Source organism: Moschus berezovskii, chromosome 5 (genome assembly GCF_049115385.1).
Source record: "Moschus berezovskii isolate FMDL1 chromosome 5, NW_MosBer_1.0, whole genome shotgun sequence".
NCBI lineage: Eukaryota > Metazoa > Chordata > Mammalia > Artiodactyla > Moschidae > Moschus > Moschus berezovskii.
The window spans coordinates 124,692,527-124,713,396 of NC_142464.1; the positions used below are offsets into that span (position 1 = coordinate 124,692,527).

The following is a 20,870-nucleotide window of genomic DNA, read 5'->3' on the forward strand; positions in this document are numbered from 1 at the left end:
CGCTAAGATGAAACAGCTCTCAGGAAGGGATGACTGTAAACTGGTCCCTGGGAACTAGGGACAATCTTCTATAATAATCGAAATGTAGTTTTGCCTTTACATCAACACAGCGCAGCCAGAGAGAAAGATAAAATGTACTATTCCTACTCTCAAAGCTTTTAGAAACGTTTTACAGTAAGTTCACGTTTATAAGCTCAGATACTAATCAATCAGTAAACAGGCTTGCCAGTAGATTCCTGTGCATGTATATGAAGCGGAACCAGCTCATAGGATTTTTAAATACGACACACACAACCGAGTCACTTGGCTGTACACCTGAAACTGACTCATTGCAAATCAACTTTTTAGAAAAAAAAACTATACTTGAACTCTTAGGAAAGAACAAAATGCTATAAAACAGCAATTTAAAAAGTAAAAGATGACTGTAATACAGTTATGTCATTGCAATCTAAATTCACTCATCTTCCAAATCTGTTCCAGTCGCTATGGTGAGGACGATGGACCGCCGATGCTCCCTGTAAGGCTGACTCGGGATACGGGCAGTGTCCCCCCGAGGGGTTGAGGGGACTTGGCGTGAGGGACTCCCAACCCAGCCTCACTCGGGGTGGGTCTGTGGTCCCAGGGCCGGGCTTTTATTACCTCCACGGGACACACTTCCAGCTCCATGATGCAGACACAAGAAAGACATTTTCAAAGTTTACACTTAAAGCCACCATTTACTAACAGGCTGAAAATAAAGCTATAACCGAGACGCCAGGCTTCCTCAACAATTCTGTAAGTGACAAAAATATCTGGAGTGGCCTACCTGCTGGCTGTTTAAAACGTGGGTCTCCTCCGGCAACCCTTTCTCCGAATTCATCCTAAGACCGGAGGACTTCCTACCCACTCCAGGCACGCAGCTCTGAGACACAGCACTCAGCCCCGCCGCACGCCTGTGCGCGTCAGAAAGTTTACAGGCATTTCAGATGAAGTTCCATCCGCTCCCTCCGTCACCCATGGCAACAGGACACTGCAGGAAGCTGCGGTCTGCCCGGGATTCAGGCTCTATCTCAATTGTCTCACACAAAGAAAAAAAAGAGCCGTTTACATAAATCACGCCGTGAGATCATTTTTAAAGTATTTCCTCTCCCAAATCAGAAGAATAAAACTTCAGCTGATAGGGGCAATTTCTCAGTCAGCACAGCAGCTGCAGAGAATTTGTTTTCTAGCCGCGTGGTGCAGGGTGCAGCCTTAATTACAGCCACCGACGGGTCTATTATGAGCTCCACGTGCGCGGGCCCAGGCCGGAACGGCGGGCTCCTCAGACCCAGCCCCGGCCAGGCCCCTGCTCCACCTTCCGCTCGGTCTGCTCCCACCACCCTACATGGCCTCAAAGTGAACGAGCCGTGGCAGGTCCTGTTTTAACTTAAAAGGGAAGCAGGAAGAGAAAAAGCCCTGTGTCCAGGAGCGAGGGAACCCTGCACAGCACCTGCTCGTCTCTGGACGTGCAGGCGCCTGGGGCCTCATCCAAGGGGCTCCTGGGGGCACTCTGCCCAGGGCTTCAGGCGGGGGGCCGGCCTGGGGCTCCACCTTGCTCAGCTTTCGGGGGAGAAAGGCGCAGACGAGTGTCCGGTGCACAGACTCCCCGACGCCGGCCGTGTTTACTGCAGAAGCGCAGGGTGTGGCCCAGACGGCAGCTTGCAGACAACAGGCGGCTCCGGCCGGCCTCCTCGGACCCGTTCTCACACGATAAACACACGGAAGCGGGAGTGGGGAGCGAGCCAAGGCCTCCAGAGCCACCCGCTCCGCATGCGGGGGGTGGGGGGCAGGGGGGACCCGGAGCAGGGAGGGCACTGGGGGCCGTGAGGGCCAGCGCAGGGGAGGGAGCAGGGGACCTGGCAGGCAGGGAGGGCACGGGCTGCCCCGCCCAGGAAGGTGCCCCGGGACACAAGGGCCTCGGCTGCCTACCGGCCCGGAGGGGCCTCAGAGCCCTTTCCTGGGCAGGGCCCCGTCTTTAAGGAAAGGGGGTGCCCTCCGGCCCGCAGAGGTCCCCTTCACACCCGTGGTGGCAGGGCTGAGACACGGAGTGGGGCACGGTGATCTCCTTTGCACCCCCTGGCCTCCCCTTCCAGCACGCACACACACACCCACACACGTGCACAGGCACACATGCAGAGGAAACCCACGGGAGGGTTCTGGGGGGCGACCCTGCGGTTTTCATGGGGATCAGCCGAGCCCCTGACACTGTGACCCTGACTGTCCTCCTCGCTGACTTCCGAGGGCCCTGCACTAATTCACAGAATTTGGGGGGAGGCGGTGACCCCTCGCCAGAGCAGAGGACAGCAGTCTGCAAAGGTCCCCAGGCAGAGCCTAGCCACGACCACCAGGGACCAGGAAGGAAAAGAGACTATGGAACAGGCCCTGCCCATGGGCACAACCTCCTGGGACTGCGGGAAACCCTGCGTCCAGGCAGCCGCTCAGGTCCCCACTTGGTCTGTATTTTCACCGTCTTGCACAGACGTCCCTGTGAGCCTGCACAAGCAGCAGAGCATCACTTCACGCATCTTATTATCACAGTCAGCCCAAAAGGCAGCCCAGCCCCACCAGGTCCACATGGAGCTGTGCCCTCCGGGTTCCTCTGTCTCTCTGGGGCTCTCTCTGTCTCCCCTTTGGCTATCAGTCTGCCCCTCCTCTGCTGTCCACAGGGCAAAGAGAGGAAGATAAGAGGTGAGAATCGGGCCACAACGCCCCTCTGCCAGGTGGCACCCTGGGTGGCAGAGCCTGGCAGGCCTCCTGGAGCTCCTGGAGCTCAGGACCAGACATTCTGAGCACCCACCACACCCACCACCGCGTCCTGGTGGTGTCGACCCATCACCAGATGGGGGTGGGCTCAGAGACAGGGCGAGAAGTCCAGCACAGCCCCTAAGAAGCCTGGCACGTGCCAGTGGCGTGGAGCTGTCCGGCTTGGCCGAGAGGACAAGGGCGGACAACCTCAGAGAGGCCCCTGGCTCCCGCCCCTCCCAGAGGAGGCGGGCCCCTGACCCAAACCAGGAGGAGGAGGCCAGCGAAGGTCAGACCACCCACCCTCGGGGATGCCCAAGACTTCCCGAGGAGAGGCAGGGTGTCCACAGTGATCACAGTGACCATCGGGGTAGGGGCCTGGGAAACCAGCCTCGCCGGCCCCAGCTCCTCCCCGCAGGCCTCCTGCAGCCGCCTGGTCTCAGCTGTGACACCCGGGCAGGACTCTCGAGTCTGAGATGAGCCATCTGACCATTCACCGTCCACTGGCCCAAGCCCCCCATTCTCCAAGCCCTCCCCTCGCCCAGACCACTGCATGGCCCCAAAGGTAATCCTAAGGGCCCCTTCCTGCCCCAACGTCCCTCCCATTTACTCTTGGCAAAGCAGCTGAGGGACCCTTTCTAAACCCGACTGCCACCCCTTGTGTCCACCCATCCGGCCGGGAGGCCAGTCCTCCGGGGCAGGGTTGGCAGCAGTTTCGCGCAGGGCTGTCCACACCCAGAGGGTGTTCCATAAACAGTCCCTGAAGGAAGAGACAAGGCACTGAGAGACCCTAGCGTGTGCCCCTGAGTCAGCGAGAGGTAAGATGGTTTCCTACATGAAGAATTTAAAGGTACACTAGCACGGACAGACCAAAATAAGCAAAAGTCCAAGTGGGATTTCCCTAGAAAGAGCAAAGCAGCAGAAGTAAGAAATAGGTAAAAAGAGCTTGTTTCGAAATGTCTGGGGAGATTTCACCCCAGACCATGTGAAGTCTGTAAATTGCCCAGAGTGCCCCAGAGGTGAGCCAGGGGCTGGAAGGTTGAAACTCTCTCTCGGTCTCACGTCTGAGGTCCAGCTCGGGGTCCCCTGCCTTCGCTTTGGGGGGTCAGCCCCGCAGAGCTCATGTGAAGCAACTCACTCGACCTCAACACCGGCAATGGAGGGACCACGGAGAGCCACCCTCCTCCCAAAGTGCCCCTACGCGGCTGCCCCGCGGAGAGTCTGGACTTGCTTCCGGGGAGGGAAACGCATGGCCTCAGCGCCCCCTGCTGTCCAGACTGGGCACTGCCAGTCCTGCCATAGCCCCTGGACCCACTCACAGGCGGCCCTTGGTGGAGGGAGCAGGCCCGGAGACTCCTGCCCACGGTCAGCAGAGGCCCGCCTGACCCCACACACAGCACGGCTCACAGTGGGGGCGGGAGGGCCGGCTCCTGGGAGCTGGGCTCCAGCGCGGCTCCCCCAGGCCTGCACTGCTCAGCTCGGATCCCCACACCTGGACTCCCCTTCAAGGCCCTGGGCACCTTGGAGATGTCGCGCAGAGGCGAGGACCTCCTTCCAAGGCCGGCTGTACACTTGCGGGCAGGGGCGGGCCTCTGCTGACCCAGTCTCCTGCCCCACCTCTTGGGTCCCCATCTCTCGGTGACCGCCTGCCATGGTCAGGACCACAACATACAGAAACTCACCTGTTGCTTCCACATCTCCTGTCTCAGAAGACCCCCAGGGAGGACCCCCGCATCCCCACCTGCCAGCAGCACCTCTCCTCTCCCTGCCCCCACCCTCCTGCCCCGCCCAGTCCCCCTCCTGCACATCCCTCTGCGGCTCCCTCCCCACCCCGCCCTCCTGCACATCCCTCTGAGGCTCCCTTCCCAAGCTCCTGCACACCCCTCTGAGGTTCCCCTGCCCCCCGCCCTCCTGCACACCCTTCTGAGGCTCACAGGCTGCACTGCCCACTCAGCACTCACAGGCCCGGAGGACACATGATCGTGCACGTGGCACTCCCGGGAAGCTACCCGTTCAGAACAGAGAACAAGCAGAGCCAGCGTGAAGCCCATGAGGCCCCACAGGTTCGGCACTGGACATGCCACCCCAGGCCACAGCTGCACGGATGGGGCGTGCAGAGAGTTCTCCAGTGCCCGCCCGCCCCGTGACACCTGCCTGTCCATCCCGAGGTGGCGGGGGCGTCAGCCCAGTCATGCTGCGGTGGAGAGGCGGCCTGTGACAATGCTGCCTTGAGTTGCTGCCTGTCTCCTGATCCACAGGCTGTCGTCTCAGAAGGGAGGGACACGTGTGTCTTCAGTGTCGCTGCAAACAGAGAACACTCACACCCACTAGGCATGAGTCCGGCTGCTTCACATCCACACCAACATTTGCACTGTCCACTGGTCCTTCCATGTCGGACATTCTGCAGTGTGGACCTCGCGGGCTGCCATTTGCTTCCCTGACAACTTCTGCGGTTGGATCCACCAGAGCTGGGTTTGCCACTGGGTGTCATCTCTCATCAAAGGCCAGTTTGCATCTCTTGCCAGCTTTGCTTTGCCTGCTGGGCGTCATGGGGACACGGGGCTTCCGAGGGTCACCGCACTCATGTGCCCCTGTGCACCCTAGGGATGGGATTCTGGGATGAAGGCAGGTTCTGAGCATTCGCTGGGTCAGGGTCCATCTTGGCGTTTACAGTTTGTGTTCAGCTTAGAAAGTCTTTCCCTCCCCAGCACCACGAAGATGAGTGTCTACTTTATCCTCCACTAACTCTCGCTCTGCCGTTCCAGGAAGATTTCCGACACAGCTGGATGACTCTGTCTGCACAGCACGGGGGAGAACCCAGCCTCTCTTTCTCTCTTTTTCCACGTAGACCTGTCCTCACCGCAGCACCACTGAAAAGACCACGCCGCCCCGGCTCTGCGCACAGCCTGCGTGTGCGCAGGCGCGGGCCTATTCCTTGCTCTCTCTCCTGCTCCACTGTCTCTCCGTGTACAGACACTTACACTGTCTTCCCCTGCTCTAAGTTCATAAGTTTTGGAGGCTGAGAGAGGACGTCTTCCTAACTCATTCCTCTTCAAGAATGTCTTGGCTACTACATTTGACCGTCTACATTTCAACAAATTTTTTAGAATTATCTTCTTAAGCTCAACAAAATTACCTGTTGGGATTCTGATTAAAATTACATCCAATCTGCACAACATTTTCTAACTGTATCTACAACTGGCTTTTTACATTTTTTTAATTAACTGAGGGCCTTCTTTGCTGCACACGGGCTTTCTCTAGTTGCAGCGAACAGGGGCTACTCTCAAGCTGTGGGGCACGGGGGAAGTCCCCACACAGCTGACTTTTGTACATTGACCATATATCCAGCAATCTTCCTAAATCACTCGTTAATTTTCAGAATGAACCCACAGATTGTTTCAGATCTTCCATGTTACAACCTCATCACACGAGAATGATAACATTGTCATTTTCCTTTGCAAGTTTTTAAACTTCAGTTGTTCTACATTAACCAGGACTTGCAGAAAACATTTAAACTGAAATGGCAGTGACAGATACCGTTCCTCATTCCCGATCCAAAAGGGAAAGCGTAAGTCTGAAGCATGCTATGGGTTTTTTAATACCCTTATCAAATTAAGGAAGTTCCCCTTAATCCCTATTTTGTTTAGGCGTTTTTTTTTCTTAACCATGAACAGATTCTGAATTTTACCAACTGTCTTTCCTGCTTATGTTAAGATGGTACATGATTTTTCTACTTTACTCTGTTAATGTGGTAAAAATTACATGACTGACTTGCAAATGTTAAAAACACTGTATCCTTAGGGTAAGCATGAGGCTGGACCAGGTGACATGTGTGGCTGAGGGCCCTCCACGTCTCTCACCAGTGAGCTGCCCCGTAACGCTCCTTTCCTCTAAGTGTCTGTCAGGTTTGGGTTCAAGGTTTTGGAGGCCTCATACGATGAGTTGGGAGGTGATCCCTCTTGACCGATTCTTTTGTTGATATGTGTGCTAGCTTTCTGTTTCATTCATTTCTGCTTTGACTTTCATCATTGTCCAGCTTCTGCTGCCTTTGCGTCTGTGTTACAGCTGTTTTCCTAAGCTCTTGATATGACTTCCCACTTTTCTTCATTTCTAACATGTGCAATGAAAAGCTATGAATGTTCCTCTAAGTACACTTTTAGCTACATCCCACAGGCTTAGAGGTATTTTCCTTATCACTCAAAATATACTCTAATTTCCAAACTGATTCTTTTTTAACCTCTGGACCTGACGATGAGCGTGAGGCACCTTTCCTTTGTTGCCAATTCCTGCCACACCTGTCTGTGGCCGAGGACAGGCCCCGAGTGAAGAGACGCCCACGTCTGCTGAGACCTGCTTTACGGCCCAGAGCACGGTCGGCTTCACTACACGTTCCGGGAAGACGCGTTGGCTGGATGCCTCACACACTGCGGTCTTGCGGGTCAGGCTGGTCAGACCCTCTGCTTCCTGAGCGCTCCCTGCTCACCACGCCAGTCACTGAGCAGGGAGGGTGAGAACCTGCTCTGCGTCTGCTCCTGCTTCCGCGGGTTTTTGCTGCAAACGCGTGGAGACCGTGTGACAGAAAGCACGTGAAATTTACAACGGCAGCTCCCTGAGGCCCCGCCCCCGCGACGACGGCCCCGCCCCGAGGCCCCACCCCCGCGACAACGGCCCTGCCCGAGGCCCCGCCCCGAGGCCCCGCCCCCGCGACAACGGCCCTGCCCGAGGCCCCGCCCCGAGGCCCCGCCCCCGAGGCCCCGCCCCCGCGACAACGGCCCTCCCCGAGGCCCCGCCCCCGCGACCTCGGCAGCGGGACTACGGCTCCGCCCTGAGAGCGGTATGGCTCCGCCACCGCGATCAGAGCCACTGGAGGCGGCCCTGAGAGCAGTACGGCTCCGCCACCACCCGTCCATCGGAACCACAGGCACCGCTCTTCCGTTCTTCCACTCCCACTTGTCTCCCAAGTGTCAGAGGTGCCCTTGTAAACAGATGACCGGATTTCTGATGCTGCCTCACAGGCTCTCCTTTCTAGCTGAGATAGGTGATCCCATTAGCGTTGACCCAACAGCAGCATGGCTGGACTGAAACCCCCCCAGAGGCTGCCTGTCTGTCCTTCCTGCTCTCTGCCCTTTGTCTCCCGTTTCCTCCTGGCTCACCTTCTTTCAAATTTAATATTTTTCGTTATTCCATGTTTTCCTTCTGTTAATGTAAAGTGCATTCATTACTTTACTGTCTTACATTACCCTGGAGATTACGTGCATCCTTACCTTATAAAAATCAAATTCTGATCGCCCCTCATCCTCTTCCTAGTGGAGTGGGAACCCAGAAACACCTGACCTCCATTCACCCCTCCCAGCGCGCAGCCTGCTGTGATGTAATTTAATTTCATGTATTTTCAAACCAAACAGCTATTCTTGCTTCACACAGTCACTGCTCGTTTGGACTGACCTATACTTTCACCGTTTCATCATTCTGTTCTGAGTAGTCCCTCCTGGGTCATCCTCCTCACCCCAGCGTTTAGACAGCCCTCTGTCTGCCTCTGCTTGGGAAAGGAGTCTAAGGACCCGGGAAGTGGACATGGACCTGGCCTTGGGCAGAGGAGCCGGGCTGGTGGCAGATGACGCAGAGGCCCTAGTGGGGCTTCTAACGCGCCCAGGGTGCTTAGGACCCAGACGCAAGAGGCGAAAGCCAGTGCCCCTGGGGAGGAGCCAAACAAGGCTGGGAGGCCGGAAGCCCCAAGGCTGCCTGGCTCACCTGCCAAAGGGTGGGAGGCAGAGGGAGGGACAGACAGAAAGGCTTCCTTAGAAACAGCCTGGCCTACATCCTATCTACACTTTGCAGTCTTCAGGCAGAAAGGTGCAAAGATTCACTCCCATCTCTCAACGCACCACCCGGACAGAAGGAAGAGGCTCAGCAGCGGGGGAGACCACGAGCTCCATGCCCAGGGCCTAAACTGAGAACTCTCTCCCTGTGCCTGGGTTCTCGTCTGCGAGCCGGGGACAGTCAGAGGGCAAGGGCGGCCCTCGGTCAGCCACGCGGACAGCGGCCAGCCCTGGAGATTCACTGCGAAGAGGAGTGAGCACCGACCACGGGGCCCACATTGCTCCCGCGTGTCCAGAAGCAGACTTCGCGCCACCCCAAGCCGCGTCGCTGGCTCCTGGCCCCGCGGCTCAGGCCCCTGCAGAGACCTTTCTCCCAGGACGATGCAGAGACGATGCCTGGCCAAACCCCTGAAGGGAGAATGCAGGCTCAGTGGGGCCCCCTTCTCAGGACCCCGGAGCCCCGAGGCCCTGCCCTGGGGCCTGTCCCAGCCTCGGGGCCTCACGGGGTCGCCCCACAGCTGCTCTGCTCCCACCGCCCAGTACCAAGCGCCAACCACCTTGCAGCCCCCCCGCTGGCCCCAAAGACCTCCAGAATCAGTCCCTTTTCTCATCTGGACAACAAGGTGATGTTCAGGCCCTTTCCAGATCTAACAGCCAAAGATTCCAGCTTCTGCATCAGAACACAAATTAACTTTCTGTTTTAAGCAAAAAGAAACCCCATAGACAATTTATTCCAGATAACTATTATTGAGTTTGTAAGTAATTATCTTGCGGTCTATTTTTAAAACATCACTGAGCTCAAACAGACAGCTGTGTGCTCATATTCATAACATCACTGGCCGCATTAGTCAAAGATGGGAGCAACCCCAGGGGCCGTCGTCAGCAGGACAGAGAAACACAGTGTCCATCCACACAGCGGAACAGCATTCAGCCTCAAAACAGAAAAGCATGCTGACAGCTGCTGCTGCTACATGGCTGGGTGAACCGTGAGGACGCTAGGCCAAGTGAAATACGCCAGACACAAAGGTCAATTCCTGGAGGCAGGAAGCAGGCCGGGGTGGACGCCAGGGGATGGGAGGAGGGGGACTGAGTGAGCCGTGGGCACGTCCAGAATGACGCGAGTGCTGACTGCCTTGGGCGGGACACTTAAAATGGCAAACTCAATGTTCTATTCTACCACAATGAAAATACACACATACACACACATGTAAACACACCTAAACAAAGGCAAACAGAGGGAGAAAAAAGTCACAAAGACATTTTCAAAACATTTATCTGACAAAGGATGTGTCCCCAAGACGTAAAGAACTACTAAAAAATCTATTTTCAAAATAATAAATAAGATAAAAATTTAAAAACTAGAAGGACATAAATAGGTTACTAATTCAAAACAGGGAAAATTCATATAGCCAAAGAGCCCACGATGGAATGCTCAGCCTCACTCACAGTCAGCGAAATGCAAATTAAAATGAGCTGGCATTTTACTGACACAGGAAGGTTTCAGTTCGACAGTCCCAAGTGTCAGGGAGCAGGGGCGGGGCACGTCCCGCTGGTGAGCAGACCCTGGATGGGCTCGGCCACAGCTGTCACAGCCACCTGATGCCCAAAACGGTGAGCACACGGACCCCTGCTGCCCACCGTCCACTGACGACCTGTTCAGAGAAGACTGTCCCGACCCTGCATGGAGTGCCAGGCAGCAGCAGAGTGGAATAAAAATCATTCCTAACATAACAAGTAAACTAAAACTACCAGGCAAAGCTTGAAAACACGATACAGTGTTTTAAAACTGACAGAATAAGATATGCAGTAGAATTACATTTGTGTAAAATTTTAAAACACACAAAATGAACCAGTTAAAGGACCGTGCTGCCAGGGTTGAGGGCAAGCAGGGAGGGGTGAGCAGGCGGAGCACGTGGGTGCAGGGCAGAGGGACTGTTCCGTGTGATGGTGACTGCGAGCCTGCCTCCATCCGGCCAAACCTTCCGGATGACGGCACCAGGGCGGCCTCCACGCAAGTCTGAACTGAAGAGTCACGGGCCCAGCACAGCACGCACGCAGAACTCTCAGTTCTTCCTGCTAAGCTTCTCTGTAAACCGAGAACTGCCAGGAGTGAAGTCTGTTCATGTTTTCAACTCACAGAGAAGAGCCACATACGGTGACACTGTCAGGACCTGCGGCTCAGAACCAGGTCTTTAAAAGGGGGTATGAACAGGAGCAGGACCCCTAGAGGCCTTCCTGGGGCTCAGCCTCCTGCGCCCCCACCTCCTGTTTGGAGAAAAGCTTTCGCCTCCTGGCTTTCCCCCAGTCCCAAAGAGCAGATTCAAACAGAGAAGTGGGAAAGCACGAAAATGACAGAAAACTGTCAAGCAGAACAAAACAGTAACAGTTTAGCCATAAAACAAAGTCAAGGACCTTTAGTTTCTCCTCAAGGGCTGCAGAAAATATTCTGAGCCACGTCCCTGAGCTATTATGAAGATACTGAAACCCTCGCCAGGAGGAAGATGAGAACTGCATGCTGCCCCCCAGCACCTAGACCCCAGACCAGTTGGAAGCAGAAGGCAGATGGCTGAGATTCCCGTAACATCACCTTGTTGCCTCACCACCAACCAACCGGAGAGCTGCCCCGGGAGCCCCTCCCCTGAAGCCCAGCAGGAGTCCAGGTCTTCTGAGCATGGGCTGCCCGCTCCCCTTGTCTGGGGCCACAGTAAAGGCTGTGCGGTCCTTCCCCACAGCCCGAGTCAGTGGATGAGCTTTCCTGTGCATCACGCAAAGGGACCCAAGTCTGGCTGAGTAACAGGTCACGACAGGCCCCAGAGGGTTCATGTCCAGCCCACAGAGGGCACAGGGCTTCTCGTGACTCTGCATGGGCCGAGGAGCAGAGGAGACGGTCAGGCAGGCTGGGTGGGGAGAGATGAGGCGGGAGGGGCTGGGCGTGCACGAACGCTCACATTGAAGATCACGGTTACCGGAGAGGGAGAGGGGGAAGGGAAGGGTGGGAGTCAATGCAGATTCAGATGTATCATTTCTTAAAACCCGGAGAATAAAGGAAGAAACACTCAAGTCACGTTACCTCAAGATCATCGAGGGAGCGGGTGATGCTCAGCCTCCGGGACCTCCCGAAGGACCTCCGGCTGGAGGCACGCGGAGCCGGGGGCACGAGTCCAATGCCCCGCCCCAACTTGGAGCCCTGGAACAAAGACAAAGACCCATTACCTGCTTGGGAGAAGACGCCGGCTCTGCCCGTCGCAGGGCGCCGCCTGGAGAGACGGAGAGGAGGGGAGGCCTCCCGGTCAGTCCCTCGGTGCGTGAGTCACCGCAACGGAAAGACAACGCTGGAGAGGGCCACCCAGGGACCCCCGCGCTCACTGGGCCGCCTCCAGCCACGCGTCCAGAGGGCGACCCAGCCTCAAGCCCGCGTCCACGGGCAAGGGAAAAACACGAGCACGTGTTAGGGAAAGCTCAAGGGGTGGAGGAAGTCGTTAGTAATACAGACTGGTTTTCGGCAAGTTTGTGCTTTCACATAACTCTGTAAGTGTTTTAGGAAATTAAAGAGTCTCGGGACGTTCAGCTGGTGTCTGAAGACCAAACCAGCCCCATGGCATGAAACAACCAACCATTAACACATCTCATTCTTTCTCTGGGAAATGGTCAGAATTAATTCACTGCCATTATGCCAGACGTCTCCCCAAATGTGGTTCAGCAAATAAGCCATCACGTTTTAAAAATAAAAAGCATCACAGCTGAAAATCTCCGATTTCCTGGGTATGCGAAATCCTAAGTGACCAGCTTCAGGCACAGAAGTTGCAAGTTTATAAACACTTCGAGACCTCAGGTTCTCCACTCCATACCTGCGGGGGGAACCCAGGCATCTTGCAGAAAGATAAAATGTGCAGCACTTCCTTGTGAAGCCCTCTGGGCTGAGTTTCTGCACTTCCAACCTTGCAGACGTACCCATGCCCTGCTGAACGCACCTCTGCCAGGGACAGAGGTCCAAGCAAGGCCGTGCTGCAAACACTGAGTATTGAAGGTCCAGAAAAGCCACCCGGAGCAGAGCATGTAAGCCGGAGCAAGAGGAAATCCTGAACTACCGGGAAAGAGAGGGAAGGAGGGAGGGAGACAGAGGCAGAGGGAGGATGGGGCCGACTCAGGGAGAGGAGACGCAGAGACGACCGGGGCTCCTCAGACTCATCGTCGCCCCGGCACAGTAACGCATCAACACACCCTCCTCAGCTCCCACGTCCCAGCAAGAGCCTGGGCGCAGACGCATCCCCGCAGGCTCATCCTCATCTCTGCGCCTCCACCCTGGGCGGGGCTGTGCTGCCAGCCTACCCGCCGAGATCCCTGGGCAATGTGATGCCCACGGGACTGCGGTGCAGGGCCTCAGGGCAGCGGAGGGCAGGGAAGCAGGCCGTGAGGGTGCTGGGCCAGAGCCAGACCCCCGAGGGCCCGGAAGTGTCACCCTGAAAGGGAGCGGCCGTGGAGCCATGCAGAGGTGAGGCTGTGCGGGGCAGGGCTTGGCCTCTAAGGAGCCAAGTTGCCCAGAAGACCTCCTTATCCCCAGACGGGCCTGGGACCCACCACGCTGCCTCCTCCCGGAGGCCCGAATGTGCTCGGGGCCTGGTCTCCAAAAGCCTCCACCAACCACCAACCAGGGGTGAGCCTGTGCTCCCAACCACGCTTCTGCTCCAGGGGACAGGCACCCGGCTGGCCCAGCAGGGCTCTGCGACACTGACGGACCCTCACGGGCACTTCCCTTCATCCCGAAGGCCCCCCTCCCCCGCCCCCCCGCCCCCCTCCCTCCCACCCCCAGCAGCACCTCGGCTCACTGCTGGGCCTTGCCAGCAAGTTATTGACATACTCTTGAGCAATATTTGTCTAATATTTTCAAAAAATATGCCCCGAGCTGAGTGTGCGAGATGTACTGGAATCCAGCGACCCCTTTGCAGACCCATGCCCCCCGGGCCCACCCCCAGTACAGTGCACCCTTTCGAGACCCTCCTTCAGCCCTGTTTTCCATAAACAGGCCCCGCTAGGGGAGGCGGTCCTGGAACCACAGGCCCCCAGCACGCCCACCTCCCCAGCAGGGGCTGCAGGGCCTCTGCTCTCCATGCTCCCTTCGGGAACACCTGCTTGAGGAACACGGGAGGGCGAAATAACCGCGGGCCAGGCGTCCTCATGGCGGCGTCTATGCTGGACGTGCACAGGTTGGAGCTGAACTGGGACGTCAGGGAAGGCCTGAGCCGGCCCCGCAGTGCCGCCCCACAGCAGGAGGAGCTGCAGCTCTCAGCGAAGCCAGAGTTCCTGCCCGGCCCACCCCCTGCCCCGGGCATGACGGGGACCCAGTTCTGGGTGTTAATACACTGCTGGAGCCACATCACCGGCTCTCCCCAGACAGAACTACTGACATGCAGGAGCGGTCACGGCAAGGCCCGCAGGCCCACTTTCTCCCAAGTCTGCTCTTCAGCCTGCAGGCCGAGGGCTGCCCTGGCCTCAGCTGAGGTTTGTTGACCTCAGCACGGTCCCCCAAGGGCCGCCTTCGCGTCCCCCCGAGACGGGGCCCAGAGCAGGGAGACAGCCGGCGGGGTGAGGGCAGAACCTGGCCGCTGCCCTCCCACCGCCCACGGAAGGGCCCGTAGCCCACTCGTCCGGCCTCCTCGGCCTGCAGGTGAGAAGCCACAGGCAGAGAAGGGCCCGCTCGGGACCGCAGGGGCCGAACCCAGCTCTCATCTCGACGATCAGAGCCAGGAATGCCCGACTGAAGGGTGGAGACACAAGGCCAGCAGCCCCGGACAGCAGGGCCGGGTCCCTGCTCAAGGGCGCAGGGCACGCGGCGGGCGCTCCGGGAGTGCTCGAGGAACAAACCCCAGCGCACAGGGCTGTCTAGCTCCCAACGGAGGCCAGGTCACCTGAAGGCTCCCCAGGAGACTCTGAGGAGCGAGGTTTCCAGCTGACGTACCTCTCAGCGTCCAGTCAGAAAGCAAAGCCACCCCGACTACCTCACAGAGCATCCCTGTAAAGAACCGCCAGCCGGGCACCAGAGAACCGAGCAGGCAGAAGGGACCCACGGTGCCAGGAGGCCGGGGCGGCGCAGGAAGAGAAGCTGTCTGAGCCTGCGGGGAGACAGGGCGGGCACGGAAGGACCCCGGCCTTGGACTCGGGCCCTCGGGGGCACGGGCGACAGCTGGTGTCGGGCAGAGAGGCCTGGGGAGGTGGGGAACCGCACGCTGGACGTGGGCAGCGGGGAGCACTGCAGGCCCCCAGCTGCTGTGACCAGAGCTGGGCAGTGAGCCAGCTGACCCGGGAGGAGGGCGCAGACCCGTCCGTCCCCGAGCCCGGCACAGGAGGAGGCCCCGGGGCTGAGGGACGAGAGCCGAGCAGCCAGCACAGTTCGCGAGGTCTGGCTCCTACAAACTCTGCCGTCAGGAAGAAGTCTAAGCCCAATATCCAGTCAATTTCAGAACCAACAGAATTCCACTTCCAACATGGCCCTGGACAAACACGCAGAGGTGACTCAAGTGACGCGGGAGCTGAGGAAGGGCCCCTCTTCACTGCAAATTACCTTCTCAAGGAAGAAGCCGAGACTGGATCTCCTGCTCAAGAAAGAAAAGGGCAAATGTGCTTCTTGATGTTCAGTCGCTCAGTCGTGTCCAACTCTCTGCGACCCCATGGACTGCAGCACGCCAGGCCCCCTGTCCTTCACCGTCTCGAGGGCTTTGCTCAGACTCACGTCTATTGAGTGACTGTCTATCACGCTCTCCTGCCTCCTCCTCTCGCCTTCAACCTTCCCAGCACCAGGGTCTGCCTGTAGAGATTCCTTAAAGAGACGGGGATACCTGACCGTCTCACCTGTCTCCTGAGAAACCTGCTTGCGGGTCAAGAAGCAACAGTTAGAATGCATACAGAAGGACAGTCCAATCAAGACAGCAAATTAAGGAATATGCTTGTTTATTCAAGAATATCTAAGAGACAGGCAGTCAGCAAGAGTGAAAACAGACACTTGTTTAAAAGAAGGAAACATGGTGTGTGGCAGAACTTTCAGCCAATAAAGGAGCTGATGAAGGAAGCCAACCATAGCCTTGGACACAAAGCACACAGACAAGGCAGGAAAGGAGAAGCCCAGGGAAAAGCAGACTTACAGACAGCACGGGCAACGTCATGGAACCAACACTACACATGGCAGTGATTGCAATCAACATAATCGGACTAAATTCGCCAGTTCATTCCAATCTTACTCCTAAGTCTCCGAACATCACATGGCATCAGGGGACACACCCAACTACCCGCCACTCACAGTAACAATCCTAAAACATGAAAAAATGGAAAAGTTTACTAAAGACAGAACATGCTGACTCAGAGAAGGTTTGTGTAGCTATGTACAACAGACAAAACACACTTCACCTCTAACAGAGGTTTTTAAACAAAAGATTCAATATGCCAAAAAGAAAGAGGGAGAAAAATGCCACCATTGGTTTTATGACTTTGTGAGGTTAGAATAAACTTGACACCAAAACTAAACAACGAGAGAAGGGAATACTACAACTGTCTCACTCTAAAGCACAGACGCAAAAATGCTACAAGAATACCAGCAAGCCAAACCCAGCGAATAAAAAGACAAGCACAAGTCAGGCTTATCTCAGGAATGCAAGCTGGGCTCAATACTGAAACTCTACCAGTATAATACACCATATTAGCATTTAAATGAGGAAGCCCATTTGATTGTCTCAATGAGTGCAAAAGAACCAAAAAAGAAAGACTAAAATTCAACACCCATTCATGATGACAAGTATTAACAAGTAGGAACAGAAGTAACCCTGGCAAGGCAGCTGCACATAGAAGCAAATCCACTGTCCTTTTAAACATCACAGACGCTGACATGTACAATTTCTGTGTGCTGCTGCTGCTGCTGCTAAGTCGCTTCAGTCGTGTCCGACTCTGTGCGACCCCACAGATGGAAGCCCACCAGGCTCCCCTGTCCCTGGGATTCTCCAGGCAAGAACACTGGAGTGGGTTGCCATGTACCGTTAATAATAGTAACAAAATATATAAGGTATCTAGAAACAAGTCTGGTCAAACGATCTAAGAATAAATGTAGTCAACAATGTTTATGAAGGTAACTATAAGATTTTACTGAAAGAAAATAAAATCTAAATAAATGACAAGAGATACCACTTTCATGGATAGGATAGGACATAGGATAGTTCACCCTGGATATGCTGTCCCAATAAAACAATCAATAGCAATTTTTTTTTGGAGAATTTATTACCTGATTATAAAATCTGTATAAAAGAGCAAGGCTCAAGCAAAGCCAAGATCAGATAAGGCACATTAGATGCAAAGCTACAATTCTGAATGTAAAGGGTGATTGGGGTACGACAGTGGAGGTCAAAGAACCGAGACCCACAGGGACGGGGACACGTGGCGCAGGGCACCGCTCGGCCTCCTGAGAGCAAGAATTTAGTGCTCCAACCAGTTGTCCACATAGAGGAAAACATTAACTTGTCACCCACTTTATGCCACGCACAAAAGTCAACTCCATAAACTGTTAGGGGAAAAAAAGGAGAAACTCTTTCAGAGCTCAGGATAGTAGTGAATGTGTTGAATCAAAAGTGCAAGAGAAAGGCTGACAAGCTGGAGAACATCAAAGCCAAGAACTTCTGCTCATCCCGGCGACACAGCACCAAGAGGGCATCCAGGGACCGCACACAACTGGCAGAGGTTAACAGCCAGAATCTGTAACTCCTGCCAATCAGAGAAGACAACCCAACAGCAAAATGGGCCACGTTTTCAGCAGGCCCCTCAACAAAGAGGAAGTCACATCTTTGTGATCGAGGGAATGCAAACAACAAGATACCACTTTACAACCAATAGGTTGACAGAATGTGGAGGAGCCTCACAAGGGCAAGTTCTGGCAAGCATGCGGGGCAGCCTGAGCTCTTAGAGGAGCGGGTGCAGGGCTGTCGGGAAAACAGCGTGCTTCTGTGTGGTGAGGGCATTCTGAGCCAATTTTACTGAGCTCCTGGACCCCTGTCTGGGGGGGCAAGCAGGGTGACACCGGATATGGTTCTCACTGCTCCGGCCCGGGGCAAGGACTGGACACTGGGAGCCACAACACTGGCAGAACTGTCCGTCAGTAATTCCATCTGCGCCTGCCCCAGAGACCCGTCTACTGTCGATAGGAAAGGACACAGGGAACAAAAGCTTAACACTCGGCCCTGCTACAAAGCTACCAAGCAGCCCTGCCATTCTGTGACACACCCTGAGAAAGGCCTTCATATTCACACCTGGAGACGCGTGCAAGAACGCTCACCAAAGCATCGTCTGTCACTCTGTTAATGGCTGTGTGTGTTTGAGTGTGTGTGGGTGAGTGACTGTGAGAGTGTGTGTGTGTGCGCACGTGTGGTAGTGGTGGTGGAACACTCACACACGGGTTATTTTACAGCTAACATGACTGAAGTGACGTAGCAGCAGCAGCACCACGGCGAACTACAGGTGAAGATAAGCTCGTGGATAAGTCTTTGAGTGATTAGAAAACAAGCTACAGAACACTGTGTTATAAAGCCATTTGAAGCTTAGGAAACAGCAAAACTAATCAATACGGGATTCAGACACTTCAGACGCTTCTGATTCTGGCAGGAACGTGGTGGCCACTTAGCTGGGAACATTCTCCCTTTTCCTGGCAACTGTCTGAAGCCGAAGAACAGGAGGCGGCGGCCCTGCCGTGTGCCAGCTCCCTTGCTGCCGGTGTCCTCCACCTGGGTGTCCTCCCATCTCCGTGCTCCACACGGCGTCCAGCTGCTCTGGAAGCCCTGCCCCGCCGGGTCCAGGAGGGGCCGAGCGCTTCTCCCCCCGGGGGAGCATGGGGTGCACGCGGTCGGAAGGACCGCCTCATGCGGGACGAGTGAGCGCGGGAAGCCGAGGGGCCCCATCCCGTCCCAGTGTCCCGTCCCAGCGTCCCCGTGTCCCCACGTGCCATCCCAGCATCCCCGCGTCCAGGCATGCCGTCCCCATGTGCCATCTCCACATCCCGTCCCGGCGTCCAGGCATGCCGTCCCCACGGGCCATCCCCGCATCCCGTCCCCGCGTCCCCGCGTCCCATCCCGGGGCAGGGCCCCTCCACCAGTGGGCGGGGCGGGCCCTGTTATCTCCCAGACCAGCTGACTCTCCCCATCGTCCCCAGCTTCCTCCACCACTGGCTCTCGGAGAGCCAGGCGAGGCTGAGCAAGGGCGCTGTTTACAAGGGGGTAAGAGCAAAGCCGCTCTTTTTAGAGGCAGTTAAATCACCGAGCCTCACCCAGCCTGTTTAGTATTCTCTAGATTTTTATTTTTACCGTCTATTTTAAAACTTCCCCTCATTGTACTAGAAGAGAGGTCAGTCTGTTGAATCCAATGATACTGTCCTCACGAGAGGACGGATGAGCCTGTAGTTAGCAAAGCCACAGAAGTACCGATACAGCATCCAGCACCAATCCTCACTTTGATCTTAATAAAGAATTACTAAAATAATTTTAAGTTTTTTCTTCAAATGCATTCAGATAAGTAAAACATATTCAGATTCCCATAATACAAAATCAAAACAACAAAAAAATAAAATTCTAGTGTCCTGGACCCTCCCCAGTTTCCACCTGCTGCCCTGAGTAACTAGTCCTAAACGTCTCCTTTCAGTTTCTTCTGTATGTTTACACAGAAACATGTGAATGCTTTAAAATGCATAGGTTTATTTAAGGGGTATTGAAATGCTTTACACAAAAGCGGGACCCTATTAAACGTGCACCTGTGACCGGCTTTCCCGCTCCCTGCACCGTGAGGGCTATGCCCATGGGTGACGCTCCACCCCACCCGCCTCCCCTGCAGCAGGTGCAGTCACGTGATGAGGCCGGGCCCGTGAGGAGCAGCAAGAGGGTCCCTGCAGCTTCTGCCTGGCCTCTACCCCCCTGCCCCCCTCCTGCAGACCCCCTCCTGCCGCCTGCTCTGTTCCCCTGCAGGCTGGAACGTGGATAGGCGCTGTCTCACCCCTGTGGAGCGGCTGTCTTCAACCTCAAGTTCAAGCGCAGGCACACATGGGACCATGGAAACTGCACGACAGGAAGAACACGGCTCCTAACAAAGGGGTAGCCTCCATGCCGGCCCTGGGCAGCCCACCCAGGCCGACCAGCGGGCAGCACAGCCCTGTGGGTTCAGGCCACACAAAGCCCTGTGTACAGACTGAAACCCATCACTTGCAAATGAGCGCATGTAGCCTACTGTAGGGATCAGTCTTCACTCCACTGTCAGCAAGCACGTTTTATTCAATCAAATTTCGGTGACGACCACTGTTGCCAGTTTGGAAATGACTCACCCTTGAAAGCCTCCCCTCCTGCATCGCCTGAGCCTCTCTGGGGCAGCTGACCTCAGACACTGGCCTCAGGACACCTGCAGAGGCGTCCACCTGCACGGGCAAGAGTCAGAAAACACTTTCCTCCAGGCTTCACAGCAGCAAGGGGCCCAGAAAGCCGAGACCTGGGCTGAGCCAGGGCGTGCAGGACGAAGCCCGGGAAGAGGCGCCTAATGCAGAGGGGCATCTGGACACAGAGGGGAGAGCGCTTGGGGACCAACTGGAGACTGAAGGCGCTGACAAGAGTCCTGCAAACAGCTGGCTTCCTTTGTGCAGACAGAATAGAAGGGCTGTGTGCCAGGAGTTCCAACGGGAACATTTCACACAAAGAGCTGTTGGGCATGACATGGAGGCAAACATGAGCACCCGGGGGTGCAGGGGAGAGAGACAGAGCGCGCCCCTCGGGGCCCCTCCCAGCCCGGGGCCAGGCCTGCTCGCCCCCACGGGCCACAGGCTACCCGCTCAGGGGCACAGCCGGCCGAGGCAGCTGAAAGAAGCTTGTGAGAAGTCCCCTGGGGCATGCAGAGCTCCTCAGGGCCATGGAGGGCCATGCCCACCCGGAGCTGTGTTGGCAGGGCAGAGCCCGCCTGTCAGGAGCGAAGGCCCAGGCAGGTGACAGGTGCCCGGCTGAGTGACGGAGGCTCCACGCGCACCGGGCCCCTCTGCGAAGACCAGGACTGACCAGCTCCAGGCACGCGGGGGAACCTCTGTGCAGCCACTCACCTCTAAGTGAAACATGCCGAGGCCTCGAGGCCACATACAACCAAGACAGCCGTGGACAAGATTCACTCAGAAAAGCCATTTTACGAACATCAGCAAACACGAGGACGCTGCGTGGGGACGGTGTTGTGGGGAGGGCACAGAGGGCACAGGGGCAGGGCGGGGCCGGCGTCCCAGGCTCTCCCTCTTAGCACTGAGCA

General features: G+C 56.1%; 1 protein-coding gene across 5 annotated transcripts in view; it reads right to left on the reverse strand.

Moving 5' to 3' along the window:
* Positions 1-20,870, reverse strand: part of RGS12 (regulator of G protein signaling 12) — a 120,678-nt gene that overhangs the window by 66,462 nt on the left and 33,346 nt on the right. For all 5 annotated transcript variants that reach the window (XM_088836575.1, XM_055434135.2, XM_055434134.2 and 2 more), the window contains one exon: positions 11,650-11,766. In XM_088836575.1, the coding sequence (XP_088692701.1) occupies positions 11,650-11,766 (117 nt within the window). The remainder of the gene's footprint in view (positions 1-11,649; positions 11,767-20,870) is intronic.